Genomic DNA, 19,738 nt, shown 5'->3' on the forward strand with positions numbered 1-19,738 from the left:
AAAAAGGGAGGCTTTGAATAGATTGGGGTGGAGGAAGAGCGTGCGTAGCTGTGTTGGCCTCAGGCGGCTTGGTGCTGCGGTGAGTTGTTAGTAGTAGTAGTAGTAGAGACCCAAAACAAACAGAAATTAAAATAGCTAATTACACGTTAAACATAAAGATAGTAGATACTGAAATAGACGAACAAACAAATGCTAAAACGAGTAAAAATCAAAATAATAATGTGAACCTTTAAACAAAAAGAATTTGCTATAAGCCAGAGTAGGGTCACCCCCTCCTCACCAGACCTTCGGAAGGTTATTACGTTTTGTGTAAGATATTATAAACTATATGTATTCTAAATCGTGTGGTTTAATTTGTGAAAACATCGAAAAAATCAAAACGAAAATAAAATCTGAAAATAAAGATGACTGGAAAGAACAAATGAAATAAACTGAATGTTTTATATGTAATATCATTGACTGCTGAAAATCTCAGCAATTTCAAGATTTAATGTTCTATCTAATAGCATTTTTTGATTCTTCCATGTTATAATTACAAAATAAAAAGTTTAAAATATATTAGTTTTTCGTAAAGCGTAAATGATGCAATTGCTTTTTGAAGGTTTAGTGGGAGTTTTATTCCTGTTTGAAATATGTTAAATATGTACTATTTATTTAGTTTATGTTCGCTTTGGGTTTCATTTATTCATTAATAGTAATTTCTGGTCGTTTTAAGTTGGAACTATCATATGACTGTATTTCTGCTCGTCTAAGGTTTCAATATGGCCCTATGGTTTTCTTTGAAAAACTTCTTTTTCGGAATTTTTTAAAATTAATTTTTGTTCTCGTGTTTTATTGCCAAAGCTATATTATTGGATAAAATTATGTCGTTTTGGAAAACTAGAAGTATATCGTGTCTTTGGATTTAGTTCAAGATCCTCATTGACATTTTCTGAAAGTTTCAACTTAGTACCCTTAGCTGTTCCTGACATGTCGCAGATACGCTATTTTGATAACCTGGATGCACCTAGTGTCTTTTGAATTATTTAATTATTCACGTAAATATTTCCTGAAAGTTTCATTTTAACACTATTAGATGTTCCTGAGATATTGTTGATGCGCATAATGTTTGAACCTTACGGAATCGCATAGCTCTCCGAAATTTATACGACCCCCCCCCTCCACAAAAACTTTACTAGTTAATAATGGGCAACTAGAATAACTTATAGCGCTTGGCTTGAGGGCTGTGGGAGGTGATATCCCCAAAGAAATAATTACTGGACATTTCAACTCAGCTGAAATAAATGGTTATCTCAAAATTTTGATTGGATGTATTTCGGGAAATGATGGGTGTGGGGGGGTCTTGTTGCCCTCCAATCACTTTTGACTTTTAAAAATGGCATTAGAACTTTCAGTTTCCAATCAAATGAGCTCCTTCCGAAGTTTCTACGACAACTCCTTCTGTACGTAGTGTCTTGGTCAGAAAAAAATAATACATTGTACCCACTTCGCTCTCTACTTAGGCAGCGCTGTTGCGCTGGCTATGATGCTAAAAGTCAATGATCATTTGTCCAATGGCAAATAAAAACGATTGCAATTTTCGTCCTCAAATTTTTGAGCCTTTTTTATGTCTTTTGACCCCGAATTACAAATTCGGCCACTTTGGACTTGTGATTGTTGATTTTTAAAAATAAATATCTTATTTTATCTCCCATCAAGAACAAATGGAAGAAGAAGAAGGAAAAAGGAAAAAAAATGTTTGAAATCTGATACTGAAAATTCGATAAAATCGGTTTTTTGAGTTACATAACAAACCTTAACGTGAGTCTTGAGCTTTAAAAAAAGGAATTATACAAAGACGAAATATATCTCAGAGCAAAATTTCCCTAAAAAGAATTAAAAACTAAAGAATTGTTTACAAACAATTACAAGAAACATACTATTATAATATATTGCTTTCATCTTTGGGAAGAAAAACGTCCCGTCAAATATTGAGTCAACTACTTTTGAAGTCCAACCTGTAGATAAGAATGGCATAAAAGGCATCAGAACAGCACAAAAGGTTTTAATCTAGCTCTCTGTTTCTAAGATGTAAGTTTGGTTTCCCAGTGACAAAGAAAAAACTTGGAATATAGAAAGCTAACAAATATGAGCCTTGGTTTTTGGATAACAGCTATAATAGCAGGATGTGCAGCAAGTAAGCTAAATTTTATATTTTAATTTAGAAGAAAAGATATAGTCGTTAAAAAAAGAAAAAAAAACAACAAAAAGACTTGGAATATAGAAAGCTAGCAAATATGAGCCTTGGTGTTTGGATAACAGCTATAATAGCAGGATGTGCAGCAAGTAAGCTAAATTTTATATTTTAATTTAGAAGAAAAGATGTAGTCGTTAAAAAAAGAAAAAAATTAAAAAAACTTGGAATATAGAAAGCTAGCAAACATGAGCCTTGGTGTTTGGATAGCAGCTATAATAGCAGGATGTGCAGAAAGTAAGCTCAATTTTATGCTTGGATTTGGAAAAAAAGGTGTAGTCGTCAAAAAAAAAGAAAAAACAAGAAAAAACGAAGATTTGGAATGCAGAAAGCTAACAAATATGAGCCTTGGTTTTAGAACAGCAGCTATAATAGCATGGTATGCAGCAAGTAAGCTCAATCTTTATATTTTGATTTAGATAAAAAGGTGGAGCCGTTAAAAAATGCACAGTAAGGGGCGAAAATAATTTTCAACCATTTTTTGGGCTCGGGAAAACTGTTTTTTGGCCCAGGAAGAACAAAAAAAGAACATATGATTTAATAATGAGAGTTCTAGAGCGGAACACTCAAACGATGATAAAAATCAAAGAAGTGAATATTGAAAGCAATGGGCCTTAGAAACAACGAAAACAGTGAAAACTTAGAAACAATGGGAGAAAAAGAAGAAGAAGAACAATAAAACAAATATTTTGCCTGTGTACAAGAACTTGCCCTTAATGTTGACAATGGGGAAGAATTTAAAGCATACGGCTTAAAAAAGCGAAAGAATCTAAAAAAAAAATCATATTTTTCCCCGACTGGTCATAGGCCCGTTGTTTTCGACTTACTTCTTTGATTTCAACATGGTTTGTTCGGCACTAACAGCCGATATATAGTCCCCCCCCCCCCCAAAAAAATACACATTTGGATCGTCGAGTAGAATTCATATTTCAATACATTGTCAGGTCCATTGTACCGTCGGGCCCAAAACGAAAGCACATATCTCATATTTTTATATCTTAGCATGGAAGGTTATTGCTTTTCATAAGAATTATTTAGATAATTTCAGAGACCACACTGCCTTTCCATGGCGATAAATAAAAGTTTAAATAGGAATAAAATCCTTTTAGTAGACAGTGATGATGATAACAGTGATAGAAATTCACAAAAATACAAGATATTTCGGACTATATAAACTCCTATTGGGACAATAGGAATTATTTCACACTAGACTATATAAACGAGCATATTTAAAGCTGGTGGAATATAAAAATAAAAAAATATAGAAATATAAAGGAAATAAAATAGAATAAATATAAGGATAGATAGAAATATAAAGTGTGCAAGAGGGGAAATATAAGGTTGAGGAAATATAAACTAAAGTTGGTAGCTGAATGAAGTGGAATTACTTCGATATATATATAGTACATATTATGTATAGCACATGTTATATAGTACATATTATTCGTTATTTATTAGATAATCTATAGCTGGAAGTGCTTTTTGTGTCCCAATCATGGCCGCGCTTCTCTATCTCCTGTGTGAAGTAAATATACCTTTGCAAATAAGGCCAGATCCGTTAAAGATTCTTGTTATAGATATGTTAAGAAATCTCGTTAAGATCTGTTTAATATCCTCTCACGAAAAAAAATGTGTGATGTATCACAATTTTTTTTTTTTTGTGTACCATTGTAAACCATGCGACTTTTTAATCAGGAATACAAAACCTACGACCCAGGGTTCTATTTTTAGATAACGCAAATTAGGTAGAAACATTTGGCCGGTATTTTGGCCCAAACTCCTAGCCTCCCCCATACCAGGAGGGCAGCTCCAAAAGACTGGACAGATATAGAGGCTTCAAGCCGAAAATGCCGCATTATTTCAATGCTGATGGTTCTAGCCCAGATTCTAAACGAAATTTTGTTTACATTAACTCTTATTATAGGCATTTTTGACACGGACCTTTAGCAGTTTCAGAGATGATGTAAAAAAAAGCTCAATATTTCCAATACAGGATTTTTGGAGCCCATGCAGTTTCACTTAATATGCTACTTGATAGCTCAACCAAACAGATTTCATTTGTTGACTGTTCATGCGTTGCAATACTTCAAATATTTGTCAGTAATATACTTCCGTTTTTTGAAAAAGCATGCTTATCGCCGGCACTCAAAGGCTTTTAAGGCCTTTAAAACGCTGGAAGAAAACGCTAAGCCTGTCCAGTCCTTTGATGATGAGCTACGATGGCCGACCGATGTTTTTTTTTTTTTTTTAACGCATTTTTGTAAACAAAAGTAAAGAATAACATTAAAAAATAAGAAGAATAATAAATTTTCCTCTATAAAAGGGGGCAGCCCCCTCGCTCTATCTGCTCCGCGCTCTTTATGGTAAATTTTTATTGATACTATGCTTACCTAAGTTTTGCTTATTGCAATTGTTTTACTGACCAATTGCATTTCGCAATCTAGTATTCATTTCTAGTAATCAAATAAATTAAAAAGCAAGTTTTTTCAAATGAAAGTAGAGAGCAATATTGAAACTTAAGGGAAACAGAGATTATCCGTATGTGAGATAGACTGTCCCCTCCTTAATTCTCCGCTCTCCACGCTTAATCTTTATAATGGTAAGCTAAAATTATTTATGAGTGCAATAAATGCAGTTGATAGGCTATTGCAAGTTTTTATTTACTGATTGTCTTTTCAATATCTTGAATAAAAACTGTATTATTTAAACTTTTCCATTCTTGAGGTATTTTGAAACTTACTTTCTATCGCATTCCGAAAATCCTTGTGTTTCAGCCCAGCGATCGTTCTTAGACCCCTGGGGGCAAAAAGTCAAATCTTACCAAAAAGAGCAGGGGATTAAGGAGGCAGTAGCCCCCCTCCTATACAGAATAATTGCTGTTCGTTTTATTTCAATGTCACTCTTATTTTCACTTGAAAAAAATGTTTTTCTTTTATTTCTGTTCGTTCTTGATACTATACACAGGGCATGCCAAATGTGAGGAGTGCTACTGCTTTGTCAAATCATAGCCCATAGTAATCATATGACACTTTACGGTGGCGTTATCGACACAAGGTTATAAGAAAAGAAGACGTGAGCATTAGCTATCATTGAAGTCCTTAAGAAGCTCTTACGACATCCCAGTGCCCTGATAGCATCCGTGGGAAAAAAAGAGAAAAATGCATGTCAGTGACGCACAGGCTAACACATGATTTTCCCGAGTTTTTGAAACGGGATAGTAAAAACCAAGGTTTTTATTCATGGTAATTCTAATGGTATATTTTTCATTTGATATAAAGCCATTTTTAAGGGGCTCATATTCTTTTTCAAAATTCACATAAATTCGTTTTCACAATAATCTTTTTCGATTAACTTAAACCAAAATAGTTTCAACCATTCTTGAATCAGCATTAAACGCAAATTTTTATCGCTTAAAAAATTATTCCAAAAAGTGTTTTTAAAATTTTTGTTTAAAATTTTTTTAAATTTTTTTTAAAAATTTGTTTAAAATGTTTAAAATTTTTTAAAATAATGACTATGATTTGCTCTTTAAAACCACAAAAATTTATGGTTCTCAGCATTTCCACTCCAGACGCAGTACAAAAAAGTTCCGGCAAAAGGCTTCTGGCACAAGAAATTCCAACGAACGTGCCTGATGAGAACCACAAAGCCAGTATTTACTAAACATAAAAATTTCTTATTTTCCTTTTGAACTGAATCAAGTTAATAATAAAACACATCATTAATCACTAGGTCTTTTTTTGTATACAGATTGTACGCATTCTCACGAAATTTGTACATAGCTTGATAAAATTTAACAAATTTAAGACTTAATCAGGACAATTGATTAATCAAATACAATGATGTCGCGCTTGCTGTTCTTGAATCATTTTAAATTATTTCAGCAGATTTAAAAAAAAAGACTCGTGTAACAAAGAGTATTATTGTGTCATATTACTTTTTATTCAAAACCTTCATTACTAGATATCCTTTTCCCTGAGAATACAAGGATCATGGCAATGCCGAAAGCCTGCGTTAGTAGCTTTTGACCAATCGGACTTGAATGTTATCTAACAAAATTGAGGCGTTGAGTTCAGAGTTAATTTTTTGACAGCAACAAAAAATCAATTTACCATCGTACATGGCTCAGAGACATCCCCTCAGGAAGGAATGAGAAAGAAAAAGCTTAATAAACAGAAAATATAAAAAAGTCAAACAAAAATTTTACATTTTTTTAGGCATCAAACGAACTTCAGCTGACTCTAAAAAATTATTCCCGCCATTATGACTCGCAGGTAGGGTAGTGATGGTGAATTAAGCAACCTACAGGAGGCGGATCAGGATGAATTTAGCTCTGCATAAGACAGAAAGTCTCACATTTATTTCCATGTAGATTATTTCTTTGGGGGGCTTCCTTTTTGAAGAACGCTTGTTTGGAGTAATATTCAAGAAAAGATAAAATCCAGGAAATTGAAGCAAATTTTTACAGCATCCAAGATTTTAATATAAATTAAATAAAGCTTGACAAAGCAATTTTTGTCATCAAACAAACTTTTTGGTAAAAACATATAAAACCTTCGTAAAAGCCAACCAATCTTCCCTTCGACATAATCGTGGAAATCCAAAGATGAAGAAACTTAACCTAGTTTGTAACCAGTCAGAACTCCAATTCCGATTAAATAAAGTTTGACAGGGCAATTTTTATGAGCAAGCAAGAATTTTCGCAAAAGCACTCGAAACCTCGAAATAGCTGACCTATAATTTGCATTAAAAGAAATGGGAGTGTATGAAATCCAATAATAAGGAAGCTGAAGCTAATATCTAAAGCAGCCAGAATTTTAATCCAGGCTAAATATACCCCAACACAGCAATTTTTATCAGCAAGCAAAATTTTTTAGAAAAACATTTTTAACCTTTGTATTAGTGATCTATCTTCCGCTCCAGAAAAATGGTTGTATATTATCATGAAAACCCAAAATTTAGGAAACTTAAGCCAATTTGTAAAGCAGCCAGAATTTTAATACAGACTAAATAAATTCTGACACAGCGATTTTTATCAGCAAGCAAAAATTTTTAGAAAAACATTTGAAACCAGTGCATCAGTGATCTATCTTCCGTTCCAGAAAAATCGATGTGTATTATAATGAAAACCCAAAATAGGAACCTCAAGCAAATTCGTAAAGAAGCCAGAATATTAATCCAGAAAATAAAAGAGCGTGACATAGTAATTTGTATCACCAAGCAAAAATTTTAGAAAAACATTTGAAACCGATCTTCCACCGTAGAAAAACAGATATATATATATATATATATATATATATATATATATATATATATATATATATATATATATATATATATATATATATATATATATATATATATATATATATATATATATATAAATATATTTATATATATATATATATATATATATATATATATATATATATATATATATATGCATACATTATATATATATATATATATATATATATATATATATATATATATATATATATATATATATATATATATATATATATAATACAAAATCAAAAATGAATGAACTTAAGCTAATCTAGGCTATAAGGCAGCAAGAATTTTAATACAATCTAAATATAAATTGGAATAGCAACTTTTATATACAAGTAAAAAAATTTCGCTAATACAATATTTCACGTCAAACTAATTTTAAAGAGACATTTAGTAATAAGAATAACTCATAGAACAGGACCAATAATTCAGAGGTTAACGCTGTAGCGTTGCCTATAGTAAAGGCCATACGGCTCCAATGTTTTATTATTATTATTATTTTTTTCCAGAGGACTTCATATGGAAGGGTTCGTCGTAGAAACTTCAAAGGGGGCTCATTCGATTGGAAATCGAGAGTTCTACTGCCCTTTTTAATAGTCAAAAATGATTGGAGGGCAACTAGCCCCCCGCCCACGTCCATCATTCCCCCAAACACATCCAATCAAAATTTTGAGATAGCCATTTTGTTCAGCGTAGTTGATCTCCAGATAGAAAATATATTTTTGAGAAGGACACTCCCCCACAACCCTCAGGGCAAGGGTTTTAAGTTATGCCCTGGGGAGATTTAAGGTTTTCATAGAAGGTGTTGTCATAAAAACTTCAAAAAAGGCTTAGTCGATTAGAAATTCAAAGTGCTAGTGACTTGTTTAATAGTCGATAGTTATTCGAGGGCAACTAGCCCCCCCCCCACACCCATCATTCCTCCAAACACATCCAATCAAAATTTGGAGATAGCCACTTTCTTCAGCGTAGTTGATTTCCAGACAGAAAATACATTTTTGAGCAGAAAAATCCCCCGAAACCCTCAGGGCAAGGGTTTTAAGTTATGCACTGGGGGCATATAAGATTTTTATAGAAGGCGTTGTCGTAGAAACTCCAAGAAAGGCTCATTCGATTCGAAATTCAAAGGGACAGTGCCCTTTTTAATAGCCGAAAGTGATTGGAGGACAGCTAGCCCCCCACACCAATCATTTCCTCAAACACATCCAATCAAAATTTTGAGATAGTCATTTTGTTCAGTGTAGTTGATTTCCAGATAGAAAAGACGTTTTTGAGGAGGAAAATTCCCCACAACCCTCAGGGCAAGGGTATTAAGCTATGGCCTGGGGGCGCATAAGGTTTTTATAGAAGGCGTTGTCGTAGAAACTTCAAGAAAAGCTCATTCGATTGGAAATTCAAAGGGATAGCTGTCGTAGAAACTTAAAAAAAGGCTCATTCGATTGGAATTTCAAATGGATAGTGCCCTTTTTAACAGTCAAAAGGATTGGAGGGCAACTAGCCCCCCCCCACGCCCAACAGTCCCCAAAACACCTCCAATCAAAATTTTGAGATAGCCATTTTGTTCAGCGTAGTTGAATTAAAGATAGTAAATATGTTTTGGAGGAGAACACTCCCCCAAAACCCTCAGGGCAAGGGTATTAAGTTATATCCTCGGGGCATATAAGGTTTTTATAGAAGGCAGTGTCGTAAAACTTCAACAAAGGCTCATTCGATTGGAAATTCAAAGGGCTAGTGCCCTTTTTAATAGTCGAAAGTGATTTGAGGGCAACTAACCCCCCTCTCACGCCCACCTTTTCCCCAAACACATCCAATCAAAATTTTGAGACAGCCATTTTATTAAACGTAGTTTTAAGGTCTGGAAATTAGGTCTTTGAGGATGATAACTGTCCCACAGCCCTCAGGGCAAGGGTTGTAATTTAAGGATTCTCCGAATCCTTCATATTATTTCTTATGGAAGGGATACTCGTATAAACTTTAGAGAGGGCTCATTTGATTGGAAATTGAAAGTTCTTGTTCACTTTTTAAGAGTCAAAAGAGATTGGAGGGCAACTAGACCCCCCCTCCTCCACGTCCTAAATGCATCAGATAAAATTTTTTTTAAAAATAGTTGAAACGTTAAGTAACAAAACTCTGGCGTCGACAAAACCCCCCAGGGCCCGGGAGCAGGAAGAGATTCTCGTATAAACTTCAGAGAGAGCTCATTTGATTGGAAATTGGAAGTTCTAGTCCAGCTCTTACGAGTCAAAATCGATCGAAGGGCAAATACCCCCCCACGCTCTTTTTCCCCACCCCTCACTTTGAACTAATTCTGTTTGCGTTATATGCAAGATTGCGTTAATTAAACTTGCTCCTAACGCAAGTTTATCGTATCAACCTATTTTGGGCCTCCCTTAGAAAATCCTGGATCCGCCCCTGGTGTAAGGGCACTATAAATTTTAATTTGTAATTCAATGAACCCCGTTCCAAAGTTTATGCGACCACATCTTCCACATAAAGTGCCCCTGGAAAAATAAATAAGTATAAATTCATTGAACTCTTATTGCTCTTTACTTAGGTAGCGGTATAGCATTGCTTCTGACCTTAAAAGTTGATTAGAAATTTCTGCCTCAATTTTTATGAATATCTAACATTATCTGAGGGGAATATGGTTGGGGGAGCATACTAAACGGCTTGGGAATTTCTGCTGGGTGGAATTTAACGCGGGGGATTTATCAGCAGGAAAAGAAAATGTTCTTTGAGGGGGGAGGAATTTCCCAGGGGTGGGTTTTCCAAATGTGAATTATTCAGGGATGGGACGACGAAACCCATTCGATAATATTCTAAATTTTACATCTGAAAGTAACGGGAATAAGGAATCAATGGAAATGTCAGAGATAGCACTTCAGGTTCCTTTAGACGATTTTGTTCGTGTCTTTTGTAAAAAGACATTTTCAAAAGACGGGTTAATTTCATTTGTATTACTTTCTCTGTGGCTGCTCAATTATGCATGTGAGGGGGGCACGAACAACTTCCCCCCCCCCACTGTCTCCGCTAAGGTTTCAGTTTTTATCTCAAGCCTTAAAAATGAACGCAATGCGATAAAAGTATAACTCAAAATAACATATATACAATAATATATGCACATAACACGGAACAATTAATCAAAATTGCATATTATGAGTTGAGGCTCACCCAAATGATGGGCCAGGGGGCTCACCATTCTACAATCTATGAAATCAATCCTGCAATAACTGAAAATATAAAGTATTTTTGAGTATTTTAACGTCTTTCACAACTCAAACGGTCCAACATTCTACAGCCCAATGAGTCTGTCTAATCTCCTAAATCGGGAACGGAGGAGATAAGTGAAGTTCCGCCCCGTATTGGATGAGTCTCCAACCTCCCCCTCCCCTCACCTACTTTCTACGCTAAAGTTTTCTTCCTTCTGGCAACTACGCCGCCCCAACCCCAAAGACTTTAATAAGGAAAAGTTTTGTATGGGAAGAACACATAGTAAATCTATTATAATTATCCAATTATAAGGTTAAAATACATAATCTGTGATAGATGCAAAACAGCTTTGGCACACAAAATCCTATTAAGGTCAATTCCAAACAGTCGTGATCCCTTTGTGTCAGCAAGTGAAATGGTCAAAACACCCTTATTGGAGCTATTTTTTCAATCCATTCATTGTTGCCAATCGCTGTCCACAAGTTATGCAAGATATCTATTGTTCATATATAAGATTTTATCAAAGAAGTAATCGTATAGACTTTGAAAAAAGCCTCATTCGATTTATAAATTGAAAGTTCTAGATCCGTTTTTTAAAGTCAAGAATAATCGGACAGTAAGCAACCCCCCCCCCCATGCAATAAAAACTTGAAACTTTTTGCAATCAAAAACGAAAAAAAATTAATTAAAAAAAACTTTCCGAAAAATAAGTTTTTCAAAGAAAAGTAAAGGCCAATTTAAACTTAAGCTCGGGGGATATGAATGGCTGTTAAAATTCAAACTCAAAACGACCAGTTATTACTGTTAAAGAATAATTGAAACCCAATACGAACAGAAATTAAATAAACAATCATAGCAAAAAACATACAACAAGTAATAATATAAATGAATAAATATATCTTAAAGCGAGTAATGCTTAGATTGAATATGAAAATCAAGCTTAAAACGAAAAAAAATAGTTTGCTATTGAAGTATAAATGAAACTTAAAACGAATAGAAATTAAATAAACAATCAATGCGAACAAACTTACAATATATATTAATGTTAATGAAGAAATAAATCTTAAAACGAGTGAAACTTAAATTGAATATGCAAATAAAGTTTGAATCGAATAAAAATAACAACAAACAAGAGTATGGGTATCGCCTCACTGCAGAAGCCTAAAACCTACTGCGTCATTGGCGCTTTACTGAAAATGAATTATATTACAAATGCTTTCTTTTGTACTTAATACTGAAAATAAATATGAAGAATACAGTAAAATTTTTAACTGATGAGCTATCAGCAATTAATGTCATTATACATCAAATATTCAGTTTAATTTATTAGTTCTTTGCAAGATTGGTCAAGACAAATATAGTTTCACTACAAGCAAAATTTGGATACTGCCCCCTTCTTTAACTGTAAAAACCTAAAGCCTTCTGGGTCATTGGCGCTTCACTGAAAACGAATTTCTCTTATGTTACAAATTTATTCTTTTCCAGTTCTTACAGCATTGAAATCAAAATGAAAATTACACAAAAAAAAAAAATCTTGAACTGATGAATCTTTCAACAATTATTATTAATATGTATCCAATGTTGAACTTGACTTTGTTCATACTTTCCAAGGCTGTTCAAGACTAATATAGGTCCCAGCAAAGAGCTAATGACGCAGTAGGTTTTACGCTTCTGCAGTGAGGCGATACCCAAACTCTTGTTTGTAGTTATTTTTATTCGATTCAAACTTGATTTGCATATTCAATTTAAGTTTCACTCGTTACGAGCCTGAGAAAATTTGCCTTATTTTGAAAAAGAGGGGAAACACCACCTAAAAGTCTTAATGAAAATCACGTCATCAAATTCAGCGTATTAGAGAACCCTACTGTAGAGGTTTTAAGCTCCTATCTGCAAAAATGTGGAATTTTATATGCCCCTCATATACGTGATAATTTCTGTTCGTTTTAAGTTTTATTGTTGCTCCTTACTTTCAGCTGAAAAAAGTTGTTTTTTTATTCAATTATGAAAACTAAAATCATATCATTTTATAAATAATCAAAAATTTTAATATACAAACATAATATGATTTTTTGAAGTTTTCGCTTAGATTATATAAATTACCTTTCTAAAGTCTCCGATTTCTAGTATTATCTAATTGGAGGTTAAGCGTCGCGCTTTACCAGGTATTAGGCTAAACAGAGCCAAACTAAAGATGATTTTCGCATTACTAAGTTAACCTGTCATAATCTACGCGTTAGCGTGGACTTAGTAATGGCCGACGAGTCCTCCATGCATTTTTTTTTTTCAGCTTCATTATACAGAGCAGATAGTCGAAGACATTGAGAGAGAGAAAACAGAATAGCAATTTAAAATATTCAGTACTCTTTTCAGGTGAAAATATCAGACGGTAAACTACCTCCCTCTCAATGCCATATGTGCCCCTGGTAGCCCCTATTTCAAACAAGACGAGAAAAAAAAAACTCAAAAAGAAGAAACACGAGAATATTTCCAGCCAGCGAATAGAAAATTCAGTGCAGATATTTCGGCCAAGATCTCCGTTCAACAGTCTTTAGTGCAAAAATAGAAAAAAAAACCGTAAAAAACAACTTTGAATCGAGTCTTCTTTTCGAGTTTTTTTTCATCTTGTCATTCTTAGCCAGTGTGATCTCAGAAATTATTTACCTATTTCACAAGACATCAAATCAAAAGCATTAAAAACTTTTGATTTTAAGACAGCTAGATTAACCAGAATGGTAAATACTAACGTCCTAAGTCCAAACTCATCAAGTAACTGTTTCAGGGTGCCCGAACCCCCTCCCACTCCACTCGCCCGTAACTTCATTACAGGTGTGTATTACCTATTTAAACTAAATCAAAAATTAATAAGGAATGATCCTTGGAATCAGTTAAGGAACAGTTTAATAATCTTAATATGAGCATGATTTTCCTTAATTGATACACACTGAGTAACAAGGATTTATGAGCCAGCTAACTGCAAATCTGAGACACTGCAAAATAAAAATCCAAAATCAAGACAAATTAACTAGCCTATATATTTCATCAGCAGTTTTGATTCTCACCATAATTGGTACTCAAGGATTTATAATATTAATGATTACAAATCTAAGGGAATTATTGTACTACAGACGTCCAACATCAACACATTAAATATACATTAAAAAAAAGTCTTTGATTTTCGCCAAAGTTTGTATATAAGAATTTCTGAGATTGCCGATTACAAACCCGAGGATAATGTTGCAATACAGAAGATGAAGATAAGTATTCTTACCCTGACTGCTACTACTATGTTGTAGCAATTAACAGTGATTAACAGTGCCATAGTGATAGATTTTGTTCTCCGTGGATGCAGTTTTAGTGGCGGTATACAATTAAATCCACTGAGAGAACTCAATGATGGTGATTTTGCTGACGATGTTGCGCTTATTACCCACGACCCTGAAGATATGCAACGCAACATTAATGAACTCGGTCGCATGGCAAATGCTGTCTGACTCTCCATAAATGCTAACAAGACCAAATCAATGTCGAATGCACTCATATTTGACTTAGCCGAAGGACTTTTGGTTTACAACGAGGAAATTGAGGAAGTGAGAGAGTTCAAGTATCTCGGCAGCATTCTTACGCAAGATGCCAATTCCGAAAGAGAAATACTGTGCCGAATAGCATTGGCTGGGTCTGCTTTCAGCTACCTTTGAAATGTTTGGAGAAATAATAAATATTCCCAGAAGTTAAAGCTTAAAATTTATAATAACAATGTGGTCTCTGTCCTTATGTATGGCTGCGAAACTTGGAGCATCACTGCTCAACTAGAACGACGACTCCAGGCATTCGACAATAATTGCCTAAGGTCTATCCTAAATATACATTGGACAGAAAGAATACGAAATGATGAAATCTATCGTATGACAAATCATACCCCCATCCTTGATCTTATTAGAAAGCGGTGATGGATTTATTGGGGGCCTATGGTGCGAATGGGGGAAGGAAGGCTGCCGCACGATGCATGGTGTTGGACACCCCCCGGTCTCCGCAAATCAGGGAGACTGAAAATGACTCTTGGCAGGTCGCTAATGAAGGAGGCGAAGCTGGCGAGGTCCTCGTTGGAGGAGCTATGGTTGAAGGCTCAGGACAGGTCGTCGTGGCGAATCACTGTTGCTGCCTTATGCGCCCCCAGGCGTAGGAGGACCTAAGTAAGTAAGCTAAGTAATTAACAGTGATCAAACAGTTCGTGGTAACGAACTGTAAGTAAGGAGCGACCCGGCTCAATGGTAACCGAAACTCTAGAAAACGGGTTTTTGATACTAATAGATACATCAATAGATTAAGATTTCAATGCTGATTTCAAATATATAACTTTCATCAAGTTTAGTGCTACCCATCAAAAGTTAAGCGCCTGAGAAAATTTGCCTGATTTTCAAAAAAAGGGGGAAAGACCCCCTAAAAATTATAGAACCTTAATGAAAATCATACCATCACATTCAGCGTATCAGAGAACCCTACCGTAGAAGTTTCAACCTCCCATATGCAAAAATTTGGAATTTTTCATTTTTTGCAAGAAGAAACGTCTCAGATGCGTGTTTATTTGTTTTTTTTTTCTTCTTTTTCCCAGGGATGATCTTATCAACCCAGTGGTCCTAGAATATCGTGGAAGGGCTCATTGGAACAGAATTCAAAAGTTGAAGTTGCCTTTTAAAGTGACCAAAAAAATGGAGGGCAACTAGGCCCCCTCTCTCGCTTATTTTTTTCTGAGAGTCACTCGATAAAAATTTTGAGATAGACATTTTGTTCAGCATGGTTGAAAATAAGATAAAAATGTCTTTTAGGATGACTTAATCCCCCGAAGTCCCCAGGGGGAGGGCTAAAAGTTATGAACTTTACTCAATGTTAACATATAGTATTGGTTATTGGGAAGTATACAGAATTTTTCTGGAGAGTTTTTTTCTGGTAGCGGGAGGGAAGGGTGGGTCGGGGGTTATGTTGGAGGATCTGTCCATGAAGGAAGTTTTCCTGGGGAAAGGGAAATTGCTATGAAGGGGGCGCCGGACTTGCCAGCATTATTTATTGGTTATTGAGAAGTATACATACATTTTCAGGAAGGATTTTTTTCTGGAGGGGGGGGGGCTAGCGGTGGGGGTTAATCTGGATAATCTGTCCGCGGAGGATGGTTGTGGGGGGTAAGCGACCGTTCTAGGAAGGGGGCGCCAGATTTCCAAGCATTATTTAAAAAACGATCAGAAATTAAATAAAAAAACAAGTTTTTTCAACTGAAAGTAAGAAGCAACATTAGAACTTAAAACGAACAGAAATTATAAAGTATGTGAGGGGGTTCTCCCCAAGTAAATACCTCGCTCTTTACGCTACAGTTTTTTTTAGTGCTTTCAAAAGAGCTATCTATTCTAATTAAACGGCCTTTGTGATTCAGGGGTTTGTGAATTTTTTTTTTTTTTACTTTTAGCGTAAAGAGCGTGTTATTGACTACGGGGAGAACCCCCTCATATACGTAATAACATATACGTAATAAAAAAACAATAAAAAAACAAGCGATACGGCTCAATAGTAATCGAAACTTTTAAAAACAGAATTTTGATGTCAATAAATGTATCAAAAGAATGGGTTTATAATGCTGATTCTAAATATATAATTTTATTAAGTTTAGTATTACTCATCAAAGGCTACGAGCCTGAGAAAATTTACCTGATTTTTTAAAGAGGGAGGAAACATCCCCTACAAGTGAAAGAATTTTAATGAAAATCACACCGTCAGATTCAGCGTATCAGAAAACTCTATTATATAGGTTTCAAGCTCATATCTGCAAAAATCTGCAACTTTGTACTTTTTGCCAGAAGAAAAATATACGAATATAGAAGTTAGTTACGTAAGTTAGTTTGTAAAGACATCCATTTAGCAAAAGAAAAGTAAAATTTGTATGCAAATTTTGTTTACTTATTCAATGACGGTTAGCCAAAATAAAAGCTGCATTAACTAAAAAACGATCAGAAATTAAATAAAAAAAACAAGTTTTTTAAACTGAAAGTAAGGAGCGACATTAAAACTTAAAACGAACAGAAATTATTCCGTATATGAAAGGGGCTGTCCCCTCCTCAACGCCTCGCTCTTTACGCTAAAGTTTGACTCTGTCTCACAACTTTATTCTTAAAACAATAAAAAACTTTAGCGTAAAGAGCGAGGCGTTGAGGAGGGGACAGCCCTTTTCATATACGGAATAATTTCTGTTCGTTTTAAGTTTTAATGTCGCTCCTTACTTTCAGTTTAAAAAACTTGTTTTTTTTTATTTAATTAACAAACTATCAATGATGTTTATCAGCCATCGTTACTACTATCAATATATACAAAAACCAGTTTAATTAAGAAACAAACGGAAATTACCCTTTTTTTTAAACATTTCATGAAAAGTGAAGACCAAATTTGAACTTAACAGAAGCAGAAATTAGCTTAAGAGGAGGAATCTTAAATGAGCTACGTTAATTCGTTAATTCGTTAAATTTAATTCGTTAAATGAGGAATCTTAAATGAGGTACTACGATTGAAGAAATAAAATTTAAAACGAACACGAATTAAACACGAAAGACGAACACAAAAAAGAGCAGAGATTAATTTAAGAGGTGAACGTTATAGTAGAAATTAACAGGTGAACGTTAAAATGAACTTTAAAGCAATATGATTGAAGAAATAAAACTTAAAAAGAACATGAATTAAACACGAAAGACAAACACAAAACAAAAAACAGAGATTAGTTTAAGAGGTGGAACGTTAAATAAACAGGTGAACGTTAAAATGAACGTTAAAGCGCTATGATTAAAGAAATAAAACTTAAAACGAACACGAATTAAACACGAAAGACGAACACAAAAAAAGCAGAGATTATTTTAAGAGGCGGAACGTTAAATGAACATGTGAACGTTAAAATGAACGTTAAAGTACTATCATTGAAGAAATAAAACTTAAAAGGAACACGAATTAAAATGAAGTTATACCCTGGGGGCATATAAGGTTTTTATAGAAGGCGGTGTCGTAGAAACTTCAAAAAAGGCTCATTCGATTGGAAATTCAACGGGCTAGTGCCCTTTTTAATGGTCGAAATTGATTTGAGGGCAACTAACCCCCCTCTCACGCCCATCATTTCCCCAAACACATCCAATCAAAATTTTGAGAGAGCCATTTTATTAAACGTAGTTTTAAGTTCTGGAAATTAGGTCTTTGAGGATGACAACTCCCCCACAGCCCTCAGGGCAAGGGTTGTAAGCTATGCCCTGGGGGCAAATAAGGTTTTGTATAGACAACGTTGTCGTAGAAACTTCAGAAAGGGCTCATTCGATTGCAAATTTAAATGGCTAGTTCCCTTTTCAATAGTCGAAAGTGATTCTAAGGCAACTGATACCCCTTCTACGCTCACCATTTCCCCAAACACATCCGATCAAAATTTTGGTATAGTCGTTTTGTTCAACGTAGTTAAAAGTTCTGGAAATTATATGTTTTAGCAGGACACTCCCCCCACAGTCTTCAGGGCAAGGGCTATAAGTCATGCCCTGGGGCCATATATGGTTCTTATGGAAGGAATGCTTGTATAAACTTCAGAGAGAGTTCATTTGATAGAAAAATTAAAGTTCTAGTTCACTTTTTAATTTTGGCAATACAATGGAGAGTAACCAGCTTCCCCCCCCTGAACCCTTTTGTTCCAAATGTAATAAATGAAAATTTTAATATAACAATTCTATTTGAAGTATCTCAAAAACCACAGAGTAAAAAGTCTAGTAGCTACACAGTCCCTCAGGGGCCGGGGGCGGGCATTACAAGTTACGACCTGGGGGCATATATAGGTGTCATGGAAGGTATGCTCGTATTAACTCCAAAGAGGGCTCATTTGATTGGAAATTGAAATTTCTTGTTCACCTTTTAAGTTTCAAAAGAGATTGCAGGGCACCTAGCCTCCCCCCCCTCCATGCATTTTTTCCTCAAACGCATCCGCTAAGAACTATGAGATAGCTTTTTTTAAATAGTTCAAAGATCATATAACAAAAACTCAGGGGTAAACACAACCCCCAGGGCCTGAGGGCAGGTGTTGTAAGTTATGCCTTTGGGGAATATATGGTTCTTATTGAAGGGATGCTCGTAAAAAATTCAGAGATGGCTCATTTGATTGGAAATTGAAAGTTCTGGTCAAGTTTTTTCGAGTCAAAAGAGATTGGAGGGCAAGTAGCCCCCCCCCACGCCCATTTTTCCCCAAATGCATCCAATAAACATTTTGAGATAGGTATTAAGTTAAAAATTTCTGAAAAGTCAGATTACAAAAACTCAGGTGTCGTCACAACCCCCCAGGGCCCGAAGGCAGGCGTTATAAGTTATGCCCTGGGGAATATATTATTCATATGAAAGGGATGCTCGTATAAACTTCAGAGAGGGCTCATTTGATTGGATATTGAAAGTTCGAGTTCACTTTTTAATAGTCAAAAGAGATCCGACGGCAGATATCCCCCAACCCATCTGATGCAAATTTGGAGATAGACATCTTGTTAATAAAAGTTCAAAGGTCGAATAAGAAAAAATCCGGTGCCAATAGAACCCCCCAGGGCACAGGGTATGGTTCTTATGAGATGTATAGTTCCTCATTTGATTGGAAATTGAAAGTTCTAGTTCACTTTTTCAGAGTCAAGAGAATTAAACTAACCCCCCCACACGCTCTTTTTCCCCAAACCCGTCCCCTACAAATTTTGAGACAGCCAGTATTTTGAAAATTGTCCAAAAATTAGATAACAAAAACACCCCCCAGGGCCCGGGGGATAAGCGTTGTACGCGTTGTCCTGGGGGTATTTATGGTTGTTATGGAAGGGATGCTCGTATAAAGAAAAAATCCTGTGTTGACAAAACCCGCCAGGGCTCAAAGGCGCGCGTTAAAACCACTGCTCTAGGGGCATATATATTTATTATGGAAAAGGTACTCGTATAAAAATCGGGGAATGCTCATTTGATTTGAAATCGAAC

At 34.9% G+C, this 19,738-nt stretch overlaps 2 protein-coding genes across 3 annotated transcripts in view; one reads left to right on the forward strand and one right to left on the reverse strand.

The window, feature by feature from the left end:
* Nucleotides 1-2,002, reverse strand: part of LOC148944114 (ERI1 exoribonuclease 3-like) — a 45,898-nt gene extending 43,896 nt beyond the window's left edge. The window contains exon 1 of the mRNA XM_089100363.1: nucleotides 1,920-2,002. The gene's annotated coding sequence lies outside the window, so the exon portion shown is untranslated. The remainder of the gene's footprint in view (nucleotides 1-1,919) is intronic.
* Nucleotides 2,003-2,063: 61 nt separating this feature from the next.
* The window catches only part of LOC148944115 (uncharacterized), a 285,083-nt gene continuing 267,408 nt past the window's right edge, over nucleotides 2,064-19,738 (forward strand). Inside the window, exon 1 of one of the 2 annotated variants that reach the window (XM_089100272.1) lies at nucleotides 2,064-2,176. In XM_089100272.1, coding sequence (XP_088956398.1) covers nucleotides 2,128-2,176 — 49 coding nt within the window. In that variant the 5' untranslated portion in view covers nucleotides 2,064-2,127. Of the gene's footprint in view, nucleotides 2,177-2,245; nucleotides 2,326-19,738 lie in introns of those variants that run through there. The other variant, XM_089100273.1, reaches the window with a different exon arrangement.

This window comes from Artemia sp. Qi Xiang Cuo, chromosome 14, assembly GCF_049724085.1.
Source record: "Artemia sp. Qi Xiang Cuo chromosome 14, ASM4972408v1, whole genome shotgun sequence".
Taxonomy (NCBI): Eukaryota; Metazoa; Arthropoda; class Branchiopoda; order Anostraca; family Artemiidae; genus Artemia; species Artemia sp. Qi Xiang Cuo.